The sequence below is a fragment of the Pleurodeles waltl genome, chromosome 5 (genome assembly GCF_031143425.1).
Source record: "Pleurodeles waltl isolate 20211129_DDA chromosome 5, aPleWal1.hap1.20221129, whole genome shotgun sequence".
NCBI classification, from domain to species: Eukaryota; Metazoa; Chordata; class Amphibia; order Caudata; family Salamandridae; genus Pleurodeles; species Pleurodeles waltl.
In genome coordinates, this window is record NC_090444.1 from 570,067,121 (window position 1) to 570,086,124 (window position 19,004).

Consider the following 19,004-nt stretch of genomic DNA (forward strand, 5'->3'; position numbering starts at 1 on the left):
GGGAGAGGGCCTCCTGGGGGTCACTCCTGCACAGGAGTTCTGTTCCTTTAGGTGCTGGGGGCTGCGGGTGCAGGGTCTTTTCCAGCCGTCGGGAAATGGAGTTCAGGCAGTCGCGGTCAGGGGGAGCCTCGGGATTCCCTCTGCAGGCGTCGCTGTGGGGGCTCAGGGGGGACAACTTTGGTTACTCACGGTCTCGGAGTCGCCGGAGGGTCCTCCCTGAGGTGTCGGATCTCCACCAGTCGAGTCGGGGTCGCCGGGTGCAGTGTTGCACGTCTCACGCTTCTTGCGGGGAGTTGCAGGGGTCTTTAAATCTGCTCCTTGAAACAAAGTTGCAGTTCTTTTGGAGCAGTGCCGCTGTCCTCGGGAGTTTCTTGTCTTTCTTGAAGCAGGGCAGTCCTCAGAGGATTCAGAGGTCGCTGGTCCCTTGGAAAGCGTCGCTGGAGCAGGTTTCTTTGGAAGGCAGGAGACAGGCCGGTAAGTCTGGGGCCAAAGCAGTTGGTGTCTTATGTTCTTCCTCTGCAGGGGTTCTTCAGCTCAGCAGTCCTCTTCTTGTAGTTTCAGGAATCTAGTTTCCTAGGTTCTGGGGTGCCCCTAAATACTGAATTTAGGGGTGTGTTTAGGTCTGGGGGGTTAGTAGCCAATGGCTACTAGCCCTGAGGGTGGGTACACCCTCTTTGTGCCTCCTCCCAAGGGGAGGGGGGTCACATTCCTATCCCTATTGGGGGAATCCTCATTCTACAAGATGGAGGATTTCTAAAAGTCAGTCACCTCAGCTCAGGACACCTTAGGGGCTGTCCTGACTGGCCAGTGACTCCTTGTTTTTCTCATTATCTCTCCTGGACTTGCCGCCAAAAGTGGGGGCTGGGTCCAGGGGGCGGGCATCTCCACTAGCTGGAGTGCCCTGGGGCATTGTAACACGAAGCTTGAGCCTTTGAAGCTCACTGCTAGGTGTTACAGTTCCTGCAGGGGGGAGGTGTGAAGCACCTCCACCCAGAGCAGGCTTTGTTTCTGTCCTCAGAGAGCACAAAGGCTCTCACCGCATGAGGTCAGACACTCGTCTCTCAGCAGCAGGCTGGCACAGACCAGTCAGTCCTGCACTGAACAATTGGGTAAAATACAGGGGGTATCTCTAAGATGCCCTCTGTGTGCATTTTTTAATAAATCCAACACTGGCATCAGTGTGGGTTTATTATTCTGAGAAGTTTGATACTAAACTTCCCAGTATTCAGTGTAGCCATTATGGAGCTGTGGAGTTCGTTTTTGACAGACTCCCAGCCCATATACTCTTATGGCTACCCTGCACTTACAATGTCTAAGGTTTTGCTTAGACACTGTAGGGGCATAGTGCTCATGCACATATGCCCTCACCTGTGGTATAGTGCACCCTGCCTTAGGGCTGTAAGGCCTACTAGAGGGGTGACTTATCTATACTGCATAGGCAGTGTGAGGTTGGCATGGCACCCTGAGGGGAGTGCCATGTCAACTTACTCGTTTTGTTCTCATCAGCACACACAAGCTGGCAAGCAGTGTGTCTGTGCTGAGTGAGGGGTCCCCAGGGTGGCATAAGACATGCTGCAGCCCTTAGAGCCCTTCCCTGGCATCAGGGCCCTTGGTACCAGGGGTACCAGTTACAAGGGACTTGCCTGGATGCCAGGGTGTGCCAATTGTGGAATCAAAAGTACATTTTAGGTGAAAGAACACTGGTGCTGGGGCCTGGTTAGCAGGGTCCCAGCACACTTCTCAGTCAAGTCAGCATCAGTATCGGGCAAAAAGTGGGGGGTAACTGCAAAAGGGAGCCATTTCTTTACAGTCTCCCATTGATTCCTATTACAGACCTGGCACTTGTTTGCACACTGCACCCGGCCGCCCCCGCGCTGCTGAGGGTGTACTTTCTGTGTGGACTTGTCCCCCTCCCCCCCCCCCCCGGTGCCCTCAAAACCCCCCTGGTCTGCCCTCTGACGACGCGGGTACTTACCTGCTGGCAGACTGGAACCGGGGCACCCCCTTCTCCATTGAAGCCTATGTGTTTTGGGTACCACTTTGAACTCTGCACCTGACTGGCCCTGAGCTGCTGGTGTGGTAACTTTGGGGTTGCTCTGAACCCCCAACGGTGGGCTACCTTGGACCCCAATTTGAACACCGTAGGTGGTTTACTTACCTGCAAGAACTAGCCTTAACTTACCTCCCCCAGGAACTGTGAAAATTGCACTGTGTCCACTTTTAAAATAGCTTTAAGTGTTTTATGTAAAAAGTATATATGCTATTGTGATTATTCAAAGTTCTTAAAGTACTTACCTGCAATACCTTTCAAATGAGATATTACATGTAGAATTTGAACCTGTGGTTCTTAAAATAAACTAAGAAAATATATTTTTCTATACAAAATCCTATTGGCCTGGAATTGTCTCGGAGTGTGTGTTCCTCATTTATTGCCTATGTGTATGTACAACAAATGCTTAACACTACTCCTTTGATAAGCCTACTGCTCGACCACACTACCACAAAATAGAGCATTAGAGGTAAGATAGTGGCAAAAAGAGATAATACTAAGGGGAACCCTTGGACTCTGTGCATACTATTCCTTACTTTGAAATAGTACATACAGAGCCAACTTCCTACAGCAGAGTTGTATCGAACTTTTTAAAGTTTTTTTTGTTTTGGCTCAAGCCTTTACATTCTTGGTAAGCCACAACAGGCCTAACACAACAGACGACAGAGATGATGGTAGCCCGGGCACTGAATAGCGTTGGTTGGCTTTTCTTGTCAATCAATTGCATGCTACTTATTGACGGTCCAACTGATCAGTCTTGTTTGTCCCGCCCATGGAGCATTGCCTCCTTACAGTCTGATTGGCTGGCATTTTTGCTTCCACTGCTTGCTTTTCAAGCACTATTTTTTGTTTATTAGAGTCTCCTACTCTGCACTCTGTGTTGCTCTAAGTACCTGGACTGCTTTCTCCCACCCTTTTCCTCTTGTGGACACCCATGTCTTTGTCATTATGTGACTCACCCATTCCTTCTGAATTGCTTATTCCAACCTCCATTTTGCTTTCACTTCCACTCTCTTGTTTCTCTCCTCCAACCCTCCCCCTGTTGCTTTAGTGTTTCCTCCCATGTTTCTCTGGTGCCTCCCTCACTCCTATGTTTCTTCATAATTTCTCCCCGCCCTTCCTCTTGTTGCTTCCACTCCCTTTGCCTACTTTTAAAAAGATACTTTTGTGAGTTTTCTTTTCTTTTTAGTTACCGCTCTGACTCGAATTTGTATCTTAAAAATAACACCCAAGTCATTTTGTAGGTGAATGCGTGTTGCATGTGCCTACAAAATGTGTGAAGCCATTTTTAACTTTCTTTTTTTAACTTTACAACTTGGCACGGCTCTGCAGATGCTATGCAGTGTTGCTAAAAACGCTAGCTAGGCATACCCAATAGTTCACAAGGGGGCAACCTATTGGCTTTGTCTGCGCTTGTTCTAAGATGGAGTCCATTTTTCCTAAATTTTATGGTTTCTACCAGTTTGTGATGGAAACGGATGTGAAACCCATGGGTGATCCCAGAAAGCTAAATTTCTGAAAAGTAGAAACAACATCTGAATCCAGCTACAAATCTTTCAAGTAGATTCCTCTGTTTGCCTCAAGAAAATAATTGTTGAAGAAAAAATGATAAACAGGTAGAAAATCATTAGTGACAGTTCATCAGTAATTTGTTTTCTCCTAATTACAGATTTAGAAAAGCAATGTACTCTTACATCCGATAGACCATTCTGGTTGCTTGCATATATAGGGCTTTTAGGTTCTTCAAAAACATGCAATACCCAGCGCCAGCAGCTGAGCTGCACCTTATAATTTTTCATTGTGGACCAATTATACATCAAGTCATATGGTAAAATTATTATACCGAAATGGCTTTTTGTATTTTCATCCCCAGTTTTGATGAACTAGGTGCTAGCTTTTCAACTATAGTGATCTGGGCCCTGCTGTGCAGGCCCCATTGCATGTGCTCTGACCCATCAAAGCATGTATACGATTGGCTAATACCTGATTGACATTGTAGGAAAATGTCTCTTTTGACACGGTCACCCCCCACATTTTGCCTGGATTCTGGTGCAATTTCAGCAAACCGACGATCTTTCCCCAAACCTGCACAGTCGTTTTCCTTAACTGGCAATCTCGAAGTCCCTGGTAAATAGCACCCCTGGTACCTAGGGCATCGGGTACTAAAGGAAGGTGACTGAGGGCTGCAGCACAAATTGTGCCATCCTCAGGGACCCTCTCACTAAGTGCCCACAGTGCTGCTTTCGCACGCTGCATTTCTTGGTGCAGAACTAAAATGTAACCACGACATGGCACACAGCCCTCTGTGCCATGTCCCCTTTACGCTGCATGCAATGTATGTAAATCACCCCGCTAGCAGACCTTCCAAGCCTAAAGGCAGGGTGCATTATATTACTTGTGAGGGCATACCTGCTTGAGCAGATATGCCCCGGCTATGTCTTTGTCAATTCTCACATAGTAAGTGAGCAGGGAAGCCATTTTAAGTACATGTGTTTGACACTGGTCGAAACAAGTTTCCCCAGCTACACAATGGCTTCACTGAAAATAGAATGCAAATGACTGAAAAAATCTCGTATTAATAAACCCTCCCTGAATCCAGTGATGGATTTATTAATACATGCACTCAGAGGTACCCTAGAGGTGCCCCCTGAAAACATACAGACTCAGTGTGGGCACTGACTAGTCAAAACCAGTGCAGCCACCTTGGAGTTCTGGCACCCTGAGGTGAGAGTCCATTCTCTCAAGGGCTCAGAACAAAGGCCTGCTCTGGGCAGAGGTGCAACCTCTCCCAGGCAGGATGGTCATTCCAGGACTGGGAGCTTCAAAGCCACTGCTCCCTTTGCAATTCGCACAGGTTTTCCCCCCCCCCCCGCCCCCCCCCCCCCCAGTCATAACCCCACTTCTGGCAGCAGCACAGACAGGAAAATTAGTTACATTAGGAGGAGTGCCCAGTTCATGCCATTTCCCACCTCTAAAGGGGATGAGCTGCAGTGAACACTACTTTGTTTAAATTCCTCCATCTTATGTGGAAATAATTCTGCCAATAGGTTTAGGGCTATGCCCACTTTGCAAAGGAAGTGGTCATAAGAAGGGTGTAGTCACCCCAAAGGTGAGTAACCCATTGACCACCACCTGGCACTTCCTGTAACACCCCTAAATTAAGTATTTAGATGACACTCCTGATCCCTAGAACTCATATTCTTGTCGACCTAGGAAGAGCTGAACACCAGTCTCACCAGCAGAGAAGACTGAAGAAACCAGCTGACTTGGCCCCAGCCTTACCCGCCTGTCTGCAGCCCTCAAAAATCCTGCACCAAAAGATGACTTGCCCTGCATCCCAGCAACCTCCAAAGCCTGAGGAGGACAGCCTGCCTTTGATAAAGATGATCTTTTGTGGACAGCAGACCTGTCCAAAAGAAACCAACTTTAAAGAAGTCTGTCTGAAGAATCGTAAAACTACCTCTGGATCCACCTCTGCACCTGGTGCCCATGGCCCGAGTCCAAGTGGCACACCGGTCCTGTGAATATTCCCCAGCGATTCAGAGTCCATAGTGGGCTGACCCCTGTTGTTGTGCCAGAAGTGACATGCCGGTGCCTATATAGGCACCACCCTAGCGTGCCATTTTTTTTTTTCTTCTTTCCATGCCAGTCAGCACAGATTTGGAGAAGCGCTACCTCCAGTCACTTTTTGACTGATCTTTTTTTTGTATTATTTTTTTTTTACCTTTGTCAAAGATGATTTTTGAGGAATTGCCTCCAGGTGTGGCAGGGATGTCCACAAGGAAGGCTGTTTTAAGACTTGCAGCACCTGTCACTGGCGAATGTCAGTGACAGACCCACACCTTGTTTGCCTTTGGTGTCTCTAGTGTCACCATCACGTCAAGACCTGCATCAATTCTCATGCCATGCACACCAAGGCCTTGAAAGAGTGATCCCTCAAGCTCCTTACCCCGCTACATGCAATGCTGTAAATGTCTCAATCCCAGTTGATAGGATGGTCCTGGGATCAGTTGTGCAGCTTCTCGTAATGCTAGTCTTCACACTCTTAAGTCATCCGGGCATTCAGGTAAGTCCCACAAGTGCAAAAAGTATGAGAAGTGGAAGAGGTCTTTGACACAACCCGGTCTGTCAAAGTCATCTAATGAGACATGGGAGCACTCACGTTCAAGGCCTGGCTCCCCGGATGAGCCTGGACTGTCAATGTATTTCCATGGGCTGGAGCGTCCCTGCCCAACTGAGTTTTTAGACCAGGTACCTCCTATTTGGGCTGCCTTGAGGCCCTATGACCTCAGGAAGAGCCCCTACTGGTCTTCCGCTGGCAGGTGAGCCTTCAGCACCAGTCTGGCCCCTAAGATCCATGGACTGATCAGGACTGGTGCCGGTCTAGCAACCTAGACTTTCCCTTGTGTGAGCCTAAAAGCAGATACCCCTGGCACTGCCAATGGTGCTGCCCCCATACTCATCTCATATTCCAACATGGAGCCGGATGGACATCTAACTCCACCTCTGGCATTGACTGGAGGCATTTCATCCAGGCTGAAGCCTATGCTCTATTCCTATGGGCTAGGATTTGGGGAGTCATCCCTTCTGAACCACTTTTCACTTTTAATGAAGCCCTCACAGGCTGTCTTGAGCCCTGGTCCCAACCCTGCACAGATGCTCCTGTGACTAGGACAATTGCCCACTGCCATCGACCCACCCCAGGGACCCCAACTTTGTCACACAACACCCCACCTCGAAGAGCTTTGTGGTCCAAGCCAACTGTGGATGAGCAGCCAGGACTTACCTAGGAGTCGTACAAAGCTTATGCAATATCACTAGTCACACAGCCCTCGCGCACATGAAGAAAGTTACAAAAATAAAGGTACTTTATTATGGTAGCACAAATACTAAAATACTGTGTAGGCAATGTTCCCTTAGAAGGTGAGAATTGGCATAGAAAGCAATAGAAAAAAAATAAAAGAACATGAAATATTGGAGACCCTGGGGGAGACCAAACTATATACTAAGTAAGTGGAATGCAAAAGTTACCCCCCCCCCCACAAGGAAGAGGAATCTATAGAGTGGAGCTGAAGGAACTAGGAACCCCAAAGGTAAAAAACAAAGTGCCCCTGCCCCTCCCCCCCCAAACTCCCCACCCAGTAAAGAAGAGGTAAGTACCTGTTTTTTTCCACAAACCAACAGGTACACTTTGTAAAAGGACTGTGCAAGAGTGGAAGAATGAGATGAGTTGCAGAGCTGCCGGGTACCGGGAAGGTCGTGGGGTCTCAACCCAAGGAGGGGAGTCCCAGGTGACCCTCAGGAGTGAAGAGTCAGAAGTTGAGGATGCAGCCCTCACAGGCAACTCGCAGACACAGGAGTTGCAGTGAGACCCACTTAGCATGCCACGTCGCTGGAGCAGCAGGCAGGAGACTGCTTTGCATGGAAGAGTGCTAAATGCAGGGGCTACACGAAGCCTGAAGTGTCCTTGGAAGAAGATAACAAGCCTTCATAGCTGCAAGAGTCGCAGTGCACAGGGGTACTGTCTTGCACAGAGAGGCAAGGGCTTACCATCTCCCAAGCTGGACAGGGGGGGGGGGGGGGGGTGGTGTCCTCTAAGGAGCCCCAGAGTGCATGGAATCATGCACCCAATACAGGCAACAGTATTTGGGTATGAGTCCAACATGTTTGATACCAAAATTGCGAAGGTTTGGAGTTACCATTATGTAGCTGGACACAAGTGTCCAGCACACGGGTAAGATGGCTTCCCTGCACTTACAAAGTCCAGGAAAATGGAGCTGGAGTTCGTAGGGGCACTTCTGTTCCTGGAGGAGTGCCCTCACACACTGGTACTTGCACTGTGCACCCTGGGCTAGGAGGGCCTGCCATAGGGGTGACTTACAGTGACCTGGTGCAGTGACCTGTTTTGAAAGGGTGCATGCGGCTTTTCACGCAGGCTGCAATGGCAGGTCTGCAGACCCATTTTGCATGGGCTCCCACGGGTGGCATCATACATGCAGCCCATGGGGAACCCCTGTTGCCCCAATGCCCTGGGTACCTAGGTACCATGTACTAGGGACTTGCATGGGAGCACCATTATGCCAATTGTGTGGTGTACTAAGTCAGGAACAACCAAATTTAAAGGGAGAGAGCACAGTCACTGGGGTCCTGGTTAGCAGGATCCCAGTGACCACAGTCATAAACACACTGATGGCAGGCTACAGGATGGGAGGGGTGTTTAACCATGCCAAAATGAGGGTACTTCCCACAGTCCAAGCCTCCACTTCCAGAGGAAATCCTGCTGCATTATCTACCACTCACCGCAGTCAACATTGTAACCAAAATGGACGTACTTGAATGTAAAATGTCCTCTATAGCTATGGCTGTCATGTTTATTTCTCTGGTTATTGGAGCAGATTCTTGTAACTTGATAAAGGCTTTTTGAACGCTGAAACTTGTTGCTCCTGTTGACACAAATAAACGTGTGTAAACATTTGGTGTGCTGCTTCTTATTCCCTTTGGATTATGTGAGGGATTTGAGATTTATTCAGGTACTAAGACATAGGCCACAAGCAGTCGCAGGCACTGGCATCGCCAGGTGGGTGTTAGTGCAACTGTGTCAACTTTGGTGTGAGAGGGGGAAAAAAAAAATCACTGAAACATAAACAAATGTTAAAGTAATCTGATAGTTAACATTTTAAACAAAAATAATTCACAAGTTGCAGTTATCTCAAGTTACTTTAACATGTGCTCTAAGGTAACTAACTTGCTCCCATTCCATGCAGTTTTCATTGCAAATGATGCAGTGATATAAAAAATGTCAAAGGTCATGAGCGATATTATATGTGGGTTAATTATCAGCGCATGGCGGGGGTGCAAGTTATGGTTACTTTAAATAAATATAACCAGTGAATATTTGTCTTTATTTTAAAATTTCATCTAACAAAAAGGTCACTCATTTTTAGAGGAGTACCTTTTTTTTCCCCTCACATACAATATTTTCTTACCTATGTAAAGCCAACTGCCAGCCTGGACGGGCGGGCATGGATTCAGTGACCCAGGACACTTACTGTTTCTTTTTTTTCTTTTTTTTATTTCTCCCCTTAATGTTGCTGGGGGACTGAACAACTCCCTGCACCGGAAATCACAAAGGAGGGACCGGGAGATTCATGGTCCAGTGTACTGTCTCCCAATGACGTCTAACAAATACAACAAAGTACACTGTTCCAAAAATTCAACATTAGAAAGAGGAGGACCTTAATCCACAGAAGTCAGAGCCCTCAAGCATCACAATGGATGTCTGGTATCATCATCGGGACAGACTCCTCGCTAGGCCGGTGCTGCAATGCCTAACGGGACCTTCTAACAAGTAGGACAACAATAGTTAGTTCCTCTTGTCTAAAAGATTGAGAGCACATGAGCATTATTTCTCACCTTGGTCTCTCCCTTTGTTTTTAACCTTGGTCTCCATCTTTGCATAACTGATTAAAATTCATGATTATAATAAACTAGATGGATAACCAATTTTATTATTCTCTCTCCATTATTGCATAAGTACCTATACTTAATTCCACCGGCAATACGGCTAAGAGCCCCCCACGGGGAGCCCGTTAGGCATTGCAACTCCCTGCACCCCCACAACACTAAAACATTTTTTTGGTGGTGCCCCTACCCCTTCCAGGGACATCATAAAAAATTAAATAGCAGTCATATGGGCATTATGGGGCTTTCCTGAAAGGAGCAGTGAGTTATTTATTCACTATTGCCTTTTTAAAAAATATTTTTTTAGGGTCGAGTCTGCAAGCGCTCTGGCCTGTTGTAATTGCTCCGTGGGCTTCTAACCACGCCTGCATTTGCTGTTCATTCTTTGTTGTGCTGGTCTTAATTGCTTAATTTTTATTGGTACATTTTGTGTAATGTCCCTCCTTCGTGTGTGGAGTTCCCTCCCAGGCGATTTCATTAAGTGTACATTTTTCTGGTTTCAGTTTGCCTTTCATCCCAGCCACGATCCTTTCCAGACATTCACGCAGGGAGCCAATAAATCTTGCTCTCATTCTCATGGCAGCGGTGGCGCTTTGAAATGACTTGATTCTGTCGAGTGCTTTACTTTTCATTTTCTCTATATGTGACAGAAAAAGTCCAATTAGGAATCTACAATGCTATTAGCTCTAACTTGAGCAAATATGAGACCAAATTGCTTGCTTTTTTTCCCCCTCTCTTGGGGGCTCTAGGAAGAGCCCCAGTGTCCTTGCCGGCTCCCTGCAAGTCCCAGGAGCTGGCAATTGCTTCTCATTTGAGGGGTTCCCCCGTGCCCTTCTGGGACACTCAATTTTTTTTTTTTGGGTGGGTCCCCTCTCTTCCTGCTGCTGCAGAAGCTAGGGTTTTTTGTGGGGGTGCCCTGGATACCACCCAGGGCACCTCACAGCAGTTCCCTCTTTAAGGGCTGCAGGGGGGAAGACTCTGATATTCTCTCCTCCCCCCTCCCTCCCCCCCCCCCCCCCCGAGCCCCTTGGCTCCCTGCCTGCACCCACATTGCCTTGGCAGGAGTCAGCATTGCTTCTACCATGTGGTAGCAGTCACCCCCCCCCCCCCCCCCCCACCCCCTTGCTTTCGTGGGGTGGGAGTAATTCGGTGTGTTTTTCGGCCCAAGGTCGTGGGCAGGGAAAAGATCTGTCCGCTTGGTGGAAGCGCATTACCCTTACCCTGCCTGCACTCATGAGCAGGGAAATAGACCCTGGCCAGGAGGTTAGGGGACATTGCTCCCAAGTCTGCCTTGGGGAATGGGATCCCTGGGGCAGTAAAATGATTATGGGAGGGGGCCCTGCAAAAAAATCAGCGCTTTGTGACCCCTGGGGGATGAGCTCCATGAGGCCTCATAGTGGCCCTAGCTCTGCCCCACCCCTGAACTTTGCATGCACAAACTAGACTAAAAAGTGGCACTTTTTGGAAAGTTTTTGTGAAGATTTGTCAAACGGCTCCAAAGTTACTAGGACAAAAAAATGATTTTCCTATGGAAACGTGGTCTTGACTGCAACTACAGTGACTACCACTAGTGGTAGTTCTTGGTCTGGTAGTTCTTGTTCTATTGCTGCTAATTTTGTTTCTGGTCCTAGCTGGTGGAATTGAATTACATTAGCCCATTATTTTACTTCTCAACCTGAAGGAGAACTGTTAACACAGTATTACATGCATGCAGTGAAGCTTCTGTTTTTATTTTTTTGGTGATTTATTTCAATTGTTTTTACTTTCCAATCTTTTCTTTCTAGGCAGTCGAGGATGCATTTGTTCCGGTTATCAAGTTTGAGTTTGATAATGTTGAGGTAAGATTTAGAATAAACTTTTTCACGCCATTGACTAGCTACCTTATACACTAGAGAAAGAATGAGAAATTTCAAATTTGAACTTCCATAGGGTTCATTTGGAAAAGGGCGAGCTTTTAGCTCACATCACTTCCCCAAACTACAAGTGTGGGTGGCCACTGCTAAGGAAATGGCAGTTCACCTCTTCAGTGCTGATGTCTATTTTACAGCGTTTTTTTCTGGACTTGGGGGGGGGGGGGGGGGGGGGCCTAAAAAATTGCTCGCTAATCTCTTTTCTTGCGATGACTGTGGAGATGTACTAATAAGGTAAATAGTTTGTGACTGCACTAGTTGGTGCTTGGTTTTACTACAGCTCATCTTCTCATACTTTAGAACCAATAATCGTTTAGCTGGGGGTCATGGGTTTGTTGGTGCAGTGAATAGAAGCTCCCACCGATTATGGCCTGAAATTGTCATGATCCTGTCCTTTTCAGAGGCCCAAGAGATCCTGGAGTGCCTGTAAGGTGGCAGACACAGGGTGGGGTTGCTGTGCCGGGCGTCAGGGTGCATGTAACTGCCCCAAAAAGGCAGTGAGGAAGCATGGAGGACTGATTGGCATGATGTCACCTTGGATGTGATGAGTGGAGCAGCGCAGCAGCTGCCAAGACAGTGATACCCTGAAATACTGGGGGTGTGGTAGAGCAATGGAGGCACTGAGAGGAGAGAGGAACACCTCTGAAAAAAGCAGAGTAGCTGGAAAAGTGGGTGGAGCTCTGAACTGCTGCTGGTGTGTGGGCCTTTGCCTGCACACATCTGGAGAGAGATGAAAGGATTGAGGAGGCAGAGTGAGATTTCCCTGGGGTTTCCGCATGCATCCTCCCAAGTACTGGAAACCACTTGGCATTGAGATCCTTGAGGGCCCACCCTGTATCATGAGGGCACTTTCCTAGGGCTGGCAGAGACCTCATGGCGGCCCTGTGGGCTTCAATTCCAGTGTCAACCCCTGATTTTGAGAATACGACTTTCACAGGCCCGCCGCCTGAGATGCCAGCCTGATCGGCCCATGTTGTACCCAAAGTGCAGCATAGCTGGATCCATTTGAGGGTGAGTGCTGTAATGGTTCACGATAAAGGCTCCAAATTGGCAGCCCCTAAGCTTTATATAAACGTCTTCTGCAATACAATGCAAAATGAAGATGATACGGTGACATGCTTTGGTCTGCCCCTGGTGACCAAGACCCATACCTGAAAAAACGTATGCATGCGCTGAGGGACTCTAGAACTGTGCTAGTGCACAAAATGGACGCTGTGGTCTTGGATATCAAACTTGCACGTGCAGAAAATGTTTGCGTGGGCACAGCAGAGCACATGCTGAAGGAACACTCTTATGCCATCAAACATCTGAAGTCCATTCTCTCACTGAGACTGTCTGCCAAATCTATGCCAGGGCTGCAGACGCAGGGGTAGGTCGAGCTGCAACAACATGCACCTTGTGGGCCTGCCCGAAAAGGTGGAAGAGATGTGGATTATTTTGAAATTTTTGAATGGAAGGCCTCCTCCGAGTTGGTTGTCCCGGGCATCTCAAGATTGAGTAGTTGAGAGAGCTCGGAGTTCTTGGCAATCCACCGAAAACTGGGAGCGCTACCCAGACCAGCATCTGTCAGATCCTCAACTTCAGGGATCGAGACAGTCCTGCATGCAGCCAGAAACCATGGCCCTATAACAGTTCAGAGGCACACTGTGACAATATTCCCTGACTATACACTGATTGTCCAACACAAGCACAGCTCCTTCGCTAAAGCAGAATTACCGGCGCATGATGTATTATACATACAACATACTTCAAGGAAAATTCAAAATCCTAGCAGAAGGAAAATCCTGGTGCTTTAACACATCTGTTGAGGCTTGGGACTGGCTGTAAGACTAGTGCCCGTTGAACCATCTGAACAGTGGTTGCAGAGATCCTCCTGTGTGGTAGAAAGGAGGGCATGTGCAGGGTTGAGTCTGCTAGACAAGGAAAATAGCACACACAGGAGTATGTAGATTCTGAGGAGCAGGACTGTACATGAACGAAGTAGTAATGGACCGAGGCGGGAACCAACAAGACTTCAGTTTTGTTGTCAAACCACTTAGCCACAATAATGAGAACTGTGGTAATTTTTATTGTTGCTAGAATGTTTGTTGCCCGCTTACTGAAACCATTCACTAAGACTCCTGTAGCATTGGCCAGCGGTAAATTTTGGACCTGCAGCGTGAGATGGTGCAGGGAGGAGGAGAGTTGGTGGGGTGTGGGCAGTATGGCATGCTCAACATTTGCAAGGCATACTGGGATGCAGGTGTGATAGTTTAGACACGGAGGGTGGGAGAGGGATGAAATTAAAGCAGCCTCGACACTAAATGACTCGCTCAGGGTTTTTTTTAGACCTGATCGTCATTGCATAGAACATTAACGGCCTGGGCCACAAAAATCAAAATGACAATCATAAAGAAATTCCTATGCAGGCAAGACCCGGAGCCCAAAGAGACTGCAAATTTCCGCGAGACATCCAGACGACCACCATCTTCCTTATTCATAAAACTGGTAAATTACCAGAGGAATGGGGGGGAGTTTGTAGAGCACTGGGGGGGAGGAGTTTGTAGAGCACTGGGGGGCGAGGGGGGGCACACAAAACACACCTTCAGCGGCTCAGGGGCGGCTGGGTACAGTGTGCAAAGCAGGTGTCGGGTTTGCTATAGAAAGCAATGGAGGGACCTTGGGGTCACTTAGGCAATGTGGACACGGCACAGGGGGGCTTCTCGGGCCAGCCACTTACTGGGCTAGGATGGGTGGGGGGGGGGGGGCCTGCTGGTCACTCCTGCATTGGTAGGTGGTTCCTCTCGGTCCTGGGGACTGCGGGTGCAGTGCTTGGTCCAGGCGTCAGGTTCCTTTGTTACCAGGCAGTCGCGGTTAGGGGGGGGGAGCCTCTGGATCCTCTGCATTCGTCGCTGTGGGGGTGCAGGGAGGTCGACTCAGGGTGTCCACATCGTTGGAGTCGCCTGGGAGTCCTCTCTCTGGTGTTGGTTCTCCTGAACTCAAGCCGGGGGCATCGGGTGCAGTGTGTGTAGACTCACGCTTCTGGCGGGAAGTGAGTCTCTGTAATTTTGCTTCTTTTTTGCAAGTTTGTTGCTGTTTCTGAACAGTGCTTCTGTTCGCGGGAGGTTCTTGGTCCTTTGGGTGCAGGGCATTCCTCTGAGTCCTCGGAGGTCGCTGGTCCCGCTGGATGTGTTGCTGTGCAGGTTCTTTGAGTCTGGAGACAGGCCGGTAGGGCTGGGGGTCAAGTCAGTTGTCGTCTCTGCGTGGCTTTCAGGTCAGCAGTCCTTGTTGCAGGAATCTGATTCCCTGGGTCAGGGTCACCCCAAAATACTCAATTTGGGGGTGTGTTGAGGTCTGGGGGTAGTAGCCAATGGCTACTGTCCTTGAGGGTGGCTACACCCTCTTTGTGCCTCCTCCCTGATGGGAGGGGGCATATCACTATTCCTATTGGGGGAATCCTTCAAACTCAAGATGGAGGATTTCTAAATGCAGGAGTCACCTCAGGGCACCTTAGGGACTGTCCTGACTGGTGGGTGACTCAATGTTTTTCTCATTATCTCCTCCGGACTTGCCGCCAAAAGTGGGGGCTATGTCCAGAGGAGCGGGCATAATCCACTAGCTGGGATGCCCTGGGGTGCTGTAAAAGGCATGAGCCTTTGAGGCTGACCGCCAGGTGTTACTGTTCCTGCAGTGGGAGGTGAAGCACCTCCACCCAGTGCAGGTTTTGTTCCTGGCCACAGAGTGACAAAGGCACTCACCTCATGTGGCCAGAAACTCGGCCTGGTTGTGGCATGCTAGCAGGAACTGATCAGCCTACCTCTAGGAGTCTGACTGGCATGCAAGGGGGCATCTCTAAGATGCCTTCTGGGTGCATTTTTCAATAAATCCCACACTGGCATCAGTGTGGATTTATTGTGCTGAGAATTTTGATACCAAACTTCCCAGATTTCAGTGTAGCCATTATGGAGCTGTGGAGTTCGTAATTGACAGATGCCCAGACCATATACTCTTTATGGCTAGCCTGCACTTACAATGTCTAAGGTTTTGCTTAGACACTGTAGGGGCATATTGATCATGCAACTATGCCCTCACCTGTGGTATAGTGCACCCTGCCTTAAAGCTGCAAGGCGTACTAGAGGGGTGACTTACCTATGCCACAGGCAGTGAGAGGTGGGCATGACACCCTGAGGGGAGTGCCATGTCGACTTAGTCATTTTCTCCCCGCCAGCACACACAAGCTGTGAGGCTGTGTGTGTGTGCTGAGGGAGGGGTCCCCAGGGTGACATAATGCATGCTGCAGGCCTTAGACATTCCCTGGCCACAGGGCCCCTGGTACCAGAGGTACCATTTACAAGGGACTTAACTGTGTGCCAGGGCTGTGTCAATTGTGGACACAAAGGTACAGTTTGGGGAAAGAACACTGGTGCTGGGGCCCGGTGAGCAGGATTCCAGCACACTTTCAATCATAACTGGCATCAACAAAAGGCAAAACGTTAGGGGGTAACCATGCAAAGGAAGACATTTCCTTACACTGGGGACAAACGAATTACCCACATCCTGACAATGACTGTCGTTAATACCTGGAAAAGGGCAAGCTAAACAACAGGGTGGGGAATATGAAACGTCTTTAAACTCCCCTATGGGATTCCAGCGTTCTGCGTACATTTGGTCACTGAAAGTGTTCCATGTTTGTGGTGATGTGGGCGATATCTGCAGCTCTGAGTATTATACCATTGGATGAACTCCAGCACCAACATGAGCTAGCAGACTTGCAAAACTTTAGGAATTTGCTGGTTCGCCTTGCTTTGAAGTATGCAGCGCTACTGCAGGACCTACTAGAATACAGCATGCTGGAAACTTTAAATAGGCATGTAATATCCCAGTCGTACAGAACACGGCTCAATAACTGTAAGATATCGATTAACAGCTACAAGCATAGGTGGGAACAAGATCTGGGCACCCTGGATGACAGACTGGGTCAAGGCCCGTAGGTACCCAGGGGAGGTGTCAGTACAGGCTAACATCCTTTTGATACAGCTAAAAATACTCAACAGGCCTCCTATACCCTCACCTGACTCTTTACAATGGACATGAGAGACACATAGGTTGTAGCTAATGGGACTGCAGACACACGTTATTACATACTCTGGGAAGGTCCAAATTTTCCTGCTTCTGGTTGGGGGGGTGGTGGGAGGAGAGTTGCATCCACCAGACTGTTGCAAGAGTCATCAACATGGAATGGGTGACTAAGACAGCCTATTTTTGTAACTGTGTCTGTGTCAAAAAGATGTGATTAAACTGGGGGAGCAAGGATGTTTGTCAAGGAGTTGAAAACCCGGACTGGTATATGCTGGCCAAAGAGGCAGTCTATAAAGCAAGAAGATGCCCCAAAAAAATGGGACGATTAGGACACCATAGTCTACCATTTCGGAACAGGACTGAATATAATGTTCCTATGGCTTATATGATGAAGTGATCCAAAGGATAACGTACACCCTGTTGGTACAGAAAAGACCTCTACATCATAATGAACATGCACTCCTACCCTTAGTGTCTAACTGTATTGCTATCTGGATCCCTAATGCTGATTTTTGTGTCTTGGGTAACTATGATTATGCATGTGTTCCTTGACATAGGCATGTCTCTCGGATTGTGGTCTTGTTGGACCAGGAGAGGCACCCAAAGCGTTGTCCTCATGGTGTTGGAGAACTGATTTTGGGCCAGTCATCCCTGGGGGAACTTGCTGTTGCACTGGAACACTATTGACTTTAAGTATAGTCACGGTGAACTCTTGAGACTACTAATGGGGCATATCCTGGATGTTGCCAATAGTGAATGGGCAATGCCAACTATCGCTAACATGAGGAGGAAGAGGTACAGGGAACCACCAAGGAAATGCTATAGCCCTGACCTTAGGGGGGATTGTGTAGTGATTTGTGAATGTTATTTTTCTTTTGTGTGGGTAGCAGTAAAAATATTTTTTCATAAGTGTGCATTTGTCTGGACAATGATTTATTAATACTGCTGCCTGCATCTTGAGTGTGAGCCTGTGTTCGCCCCAACCCTCTCAGTATTCACCCCTATCAGTACGCAAGTGCAGAAGGGGTACTTGGCCCAGTTGCTCAGAATTGATAGTATGTTGGGCCTGGAGACATCAGGAGTTTAAAAAAGCAAAAGCCTCACAATTCCTCCAAATGCCCCCCCCCGCCACAGTTTGGTCTAGGAACCCCTCCTTCCCCCGTGGCCCTCTGAAAGGGGTTCTGACCGACCACTACAGAGACTGATGAAAGACTAGCTGGTAATCTTGAGATCCTGCCACCACTAACAAGTCACTAATTTCTGCTTTTGCTGTGACCTAATGTCTCTATGTACATTTTAGGCCTTGAATTATTCGTTCAGTGGTATTCAGGCCTTTATTTTTTTAAACCTGTGAATTTATTTCTAAAAGCAGTAGGCCTTTCTTATTGATTTTGGTTATATGGACAAATTATGTAAGCGTATGTAAGGAAATGCCTCCTTGGCATGGTTACCCCCTGACTTTTTGCCTTTGCTGATGCTATGTTTTGAATTGAAAGTGTGCTGAGGCCTGCTAACCAGGCCCCAGCACCAGTGTGCTTTCCCTAACCTGTACTTTTGATTCCACAATTGGCACAACCTGGCATCCAGGTAAGTCCCTTGTAACTGGTACCAAGGGCCCTGATGCCAGGGAAGGTCTCTAAGGGCTGCAGCTTATCTTATGCCACCCTGGGGACCCCTCACTCAGCACAGACACACTGCTTACCAGCGTGTGTGCTGGTGAGAACAAAAACGAGTAAGTCGACATGGCACTCCCCTCAGGGTGCCATGCCAACCTCACACTGCCTATGCAGTATAGATAAGTCACCTCTCTAGTAGGCCTTACAGCCCTAAGGCAGGGTGCACTATACCATAGGTGAGGGCACCAGTACATGAGTACTGTGCTCCTACAGTGTCTAAGCCAAACCTTAGACATTGTAAGTGCAGGGTAGCCATAAGAGTATATGGTCTGGGAGTCTGTCAAACACGGACTCCACAGCACCATAATGGCTGCACTGAAAACTGGGAAGTTTGGTATCAAACTTCTCAGCACAATAAATGCACACTGATGCCAGTGTACATTTTATTGTGAAATACACCCCAGAGGGCACCTTAGAGGTGCCCCCTGAAACCTTAACCGACTATCTGTGTAGGCTGACTGGTTCCAGCAGCCTGCCACAACCGAGACATGTTGCTGGCCCCATGGGGAAAGTGCCTTTGTCACTCTGAGGCCAGTAACAAAGCCTGCCCTGGGTGGAGATGCTATCACCTCCCCCAGGCAGGAGCTGTAACACCTGGTGGTGAGCCTCAAAGGCTCACCCCTTTGTTCCAGCACCGCAGGACACTCCAGCTAGTGGAGTTGCCCGCCCCCTCCGGCCACGGCCCCCACCTTTTGGCGGCAAGGCTGGAGGAAATAATGAGAATAACAAGGAGGAGTCACTGGCCAGTCAGGACAGCCCCTAAGGTGTCCTGAGCTGAAGTGACTCTAACTTTTAGAAATCCTCCATCTTGCAGATGGAGGATTCCCCAATAGGATTAGGGATGTGACC

General features: G+C 48.4%; 1 protein-coding gene across 1 annotated transcript in view; it reads left to right on the top strand.

The window, feature by feature from the left end:
• PAPOLG (poly(A) polymerase gamma) overlaps nucleotides 1-19,004 on the top strand; it is a 523,629-nt gene that overhangs the window by 114,670 nt on the left and 389,955 nt on the right. Inside the window, exon 6 of the mRNA XM_069234379.1 lies at nucleotides 11,300-11,349. Within this exon, the coding sequence (XP_069090480.1) occupies nucleotides 11,300-11,349 (50 nt within the window). The remainder of the gene's footprint in view (nucleotides 1-11,299; nucleotides 11,350-19,004) is intronic.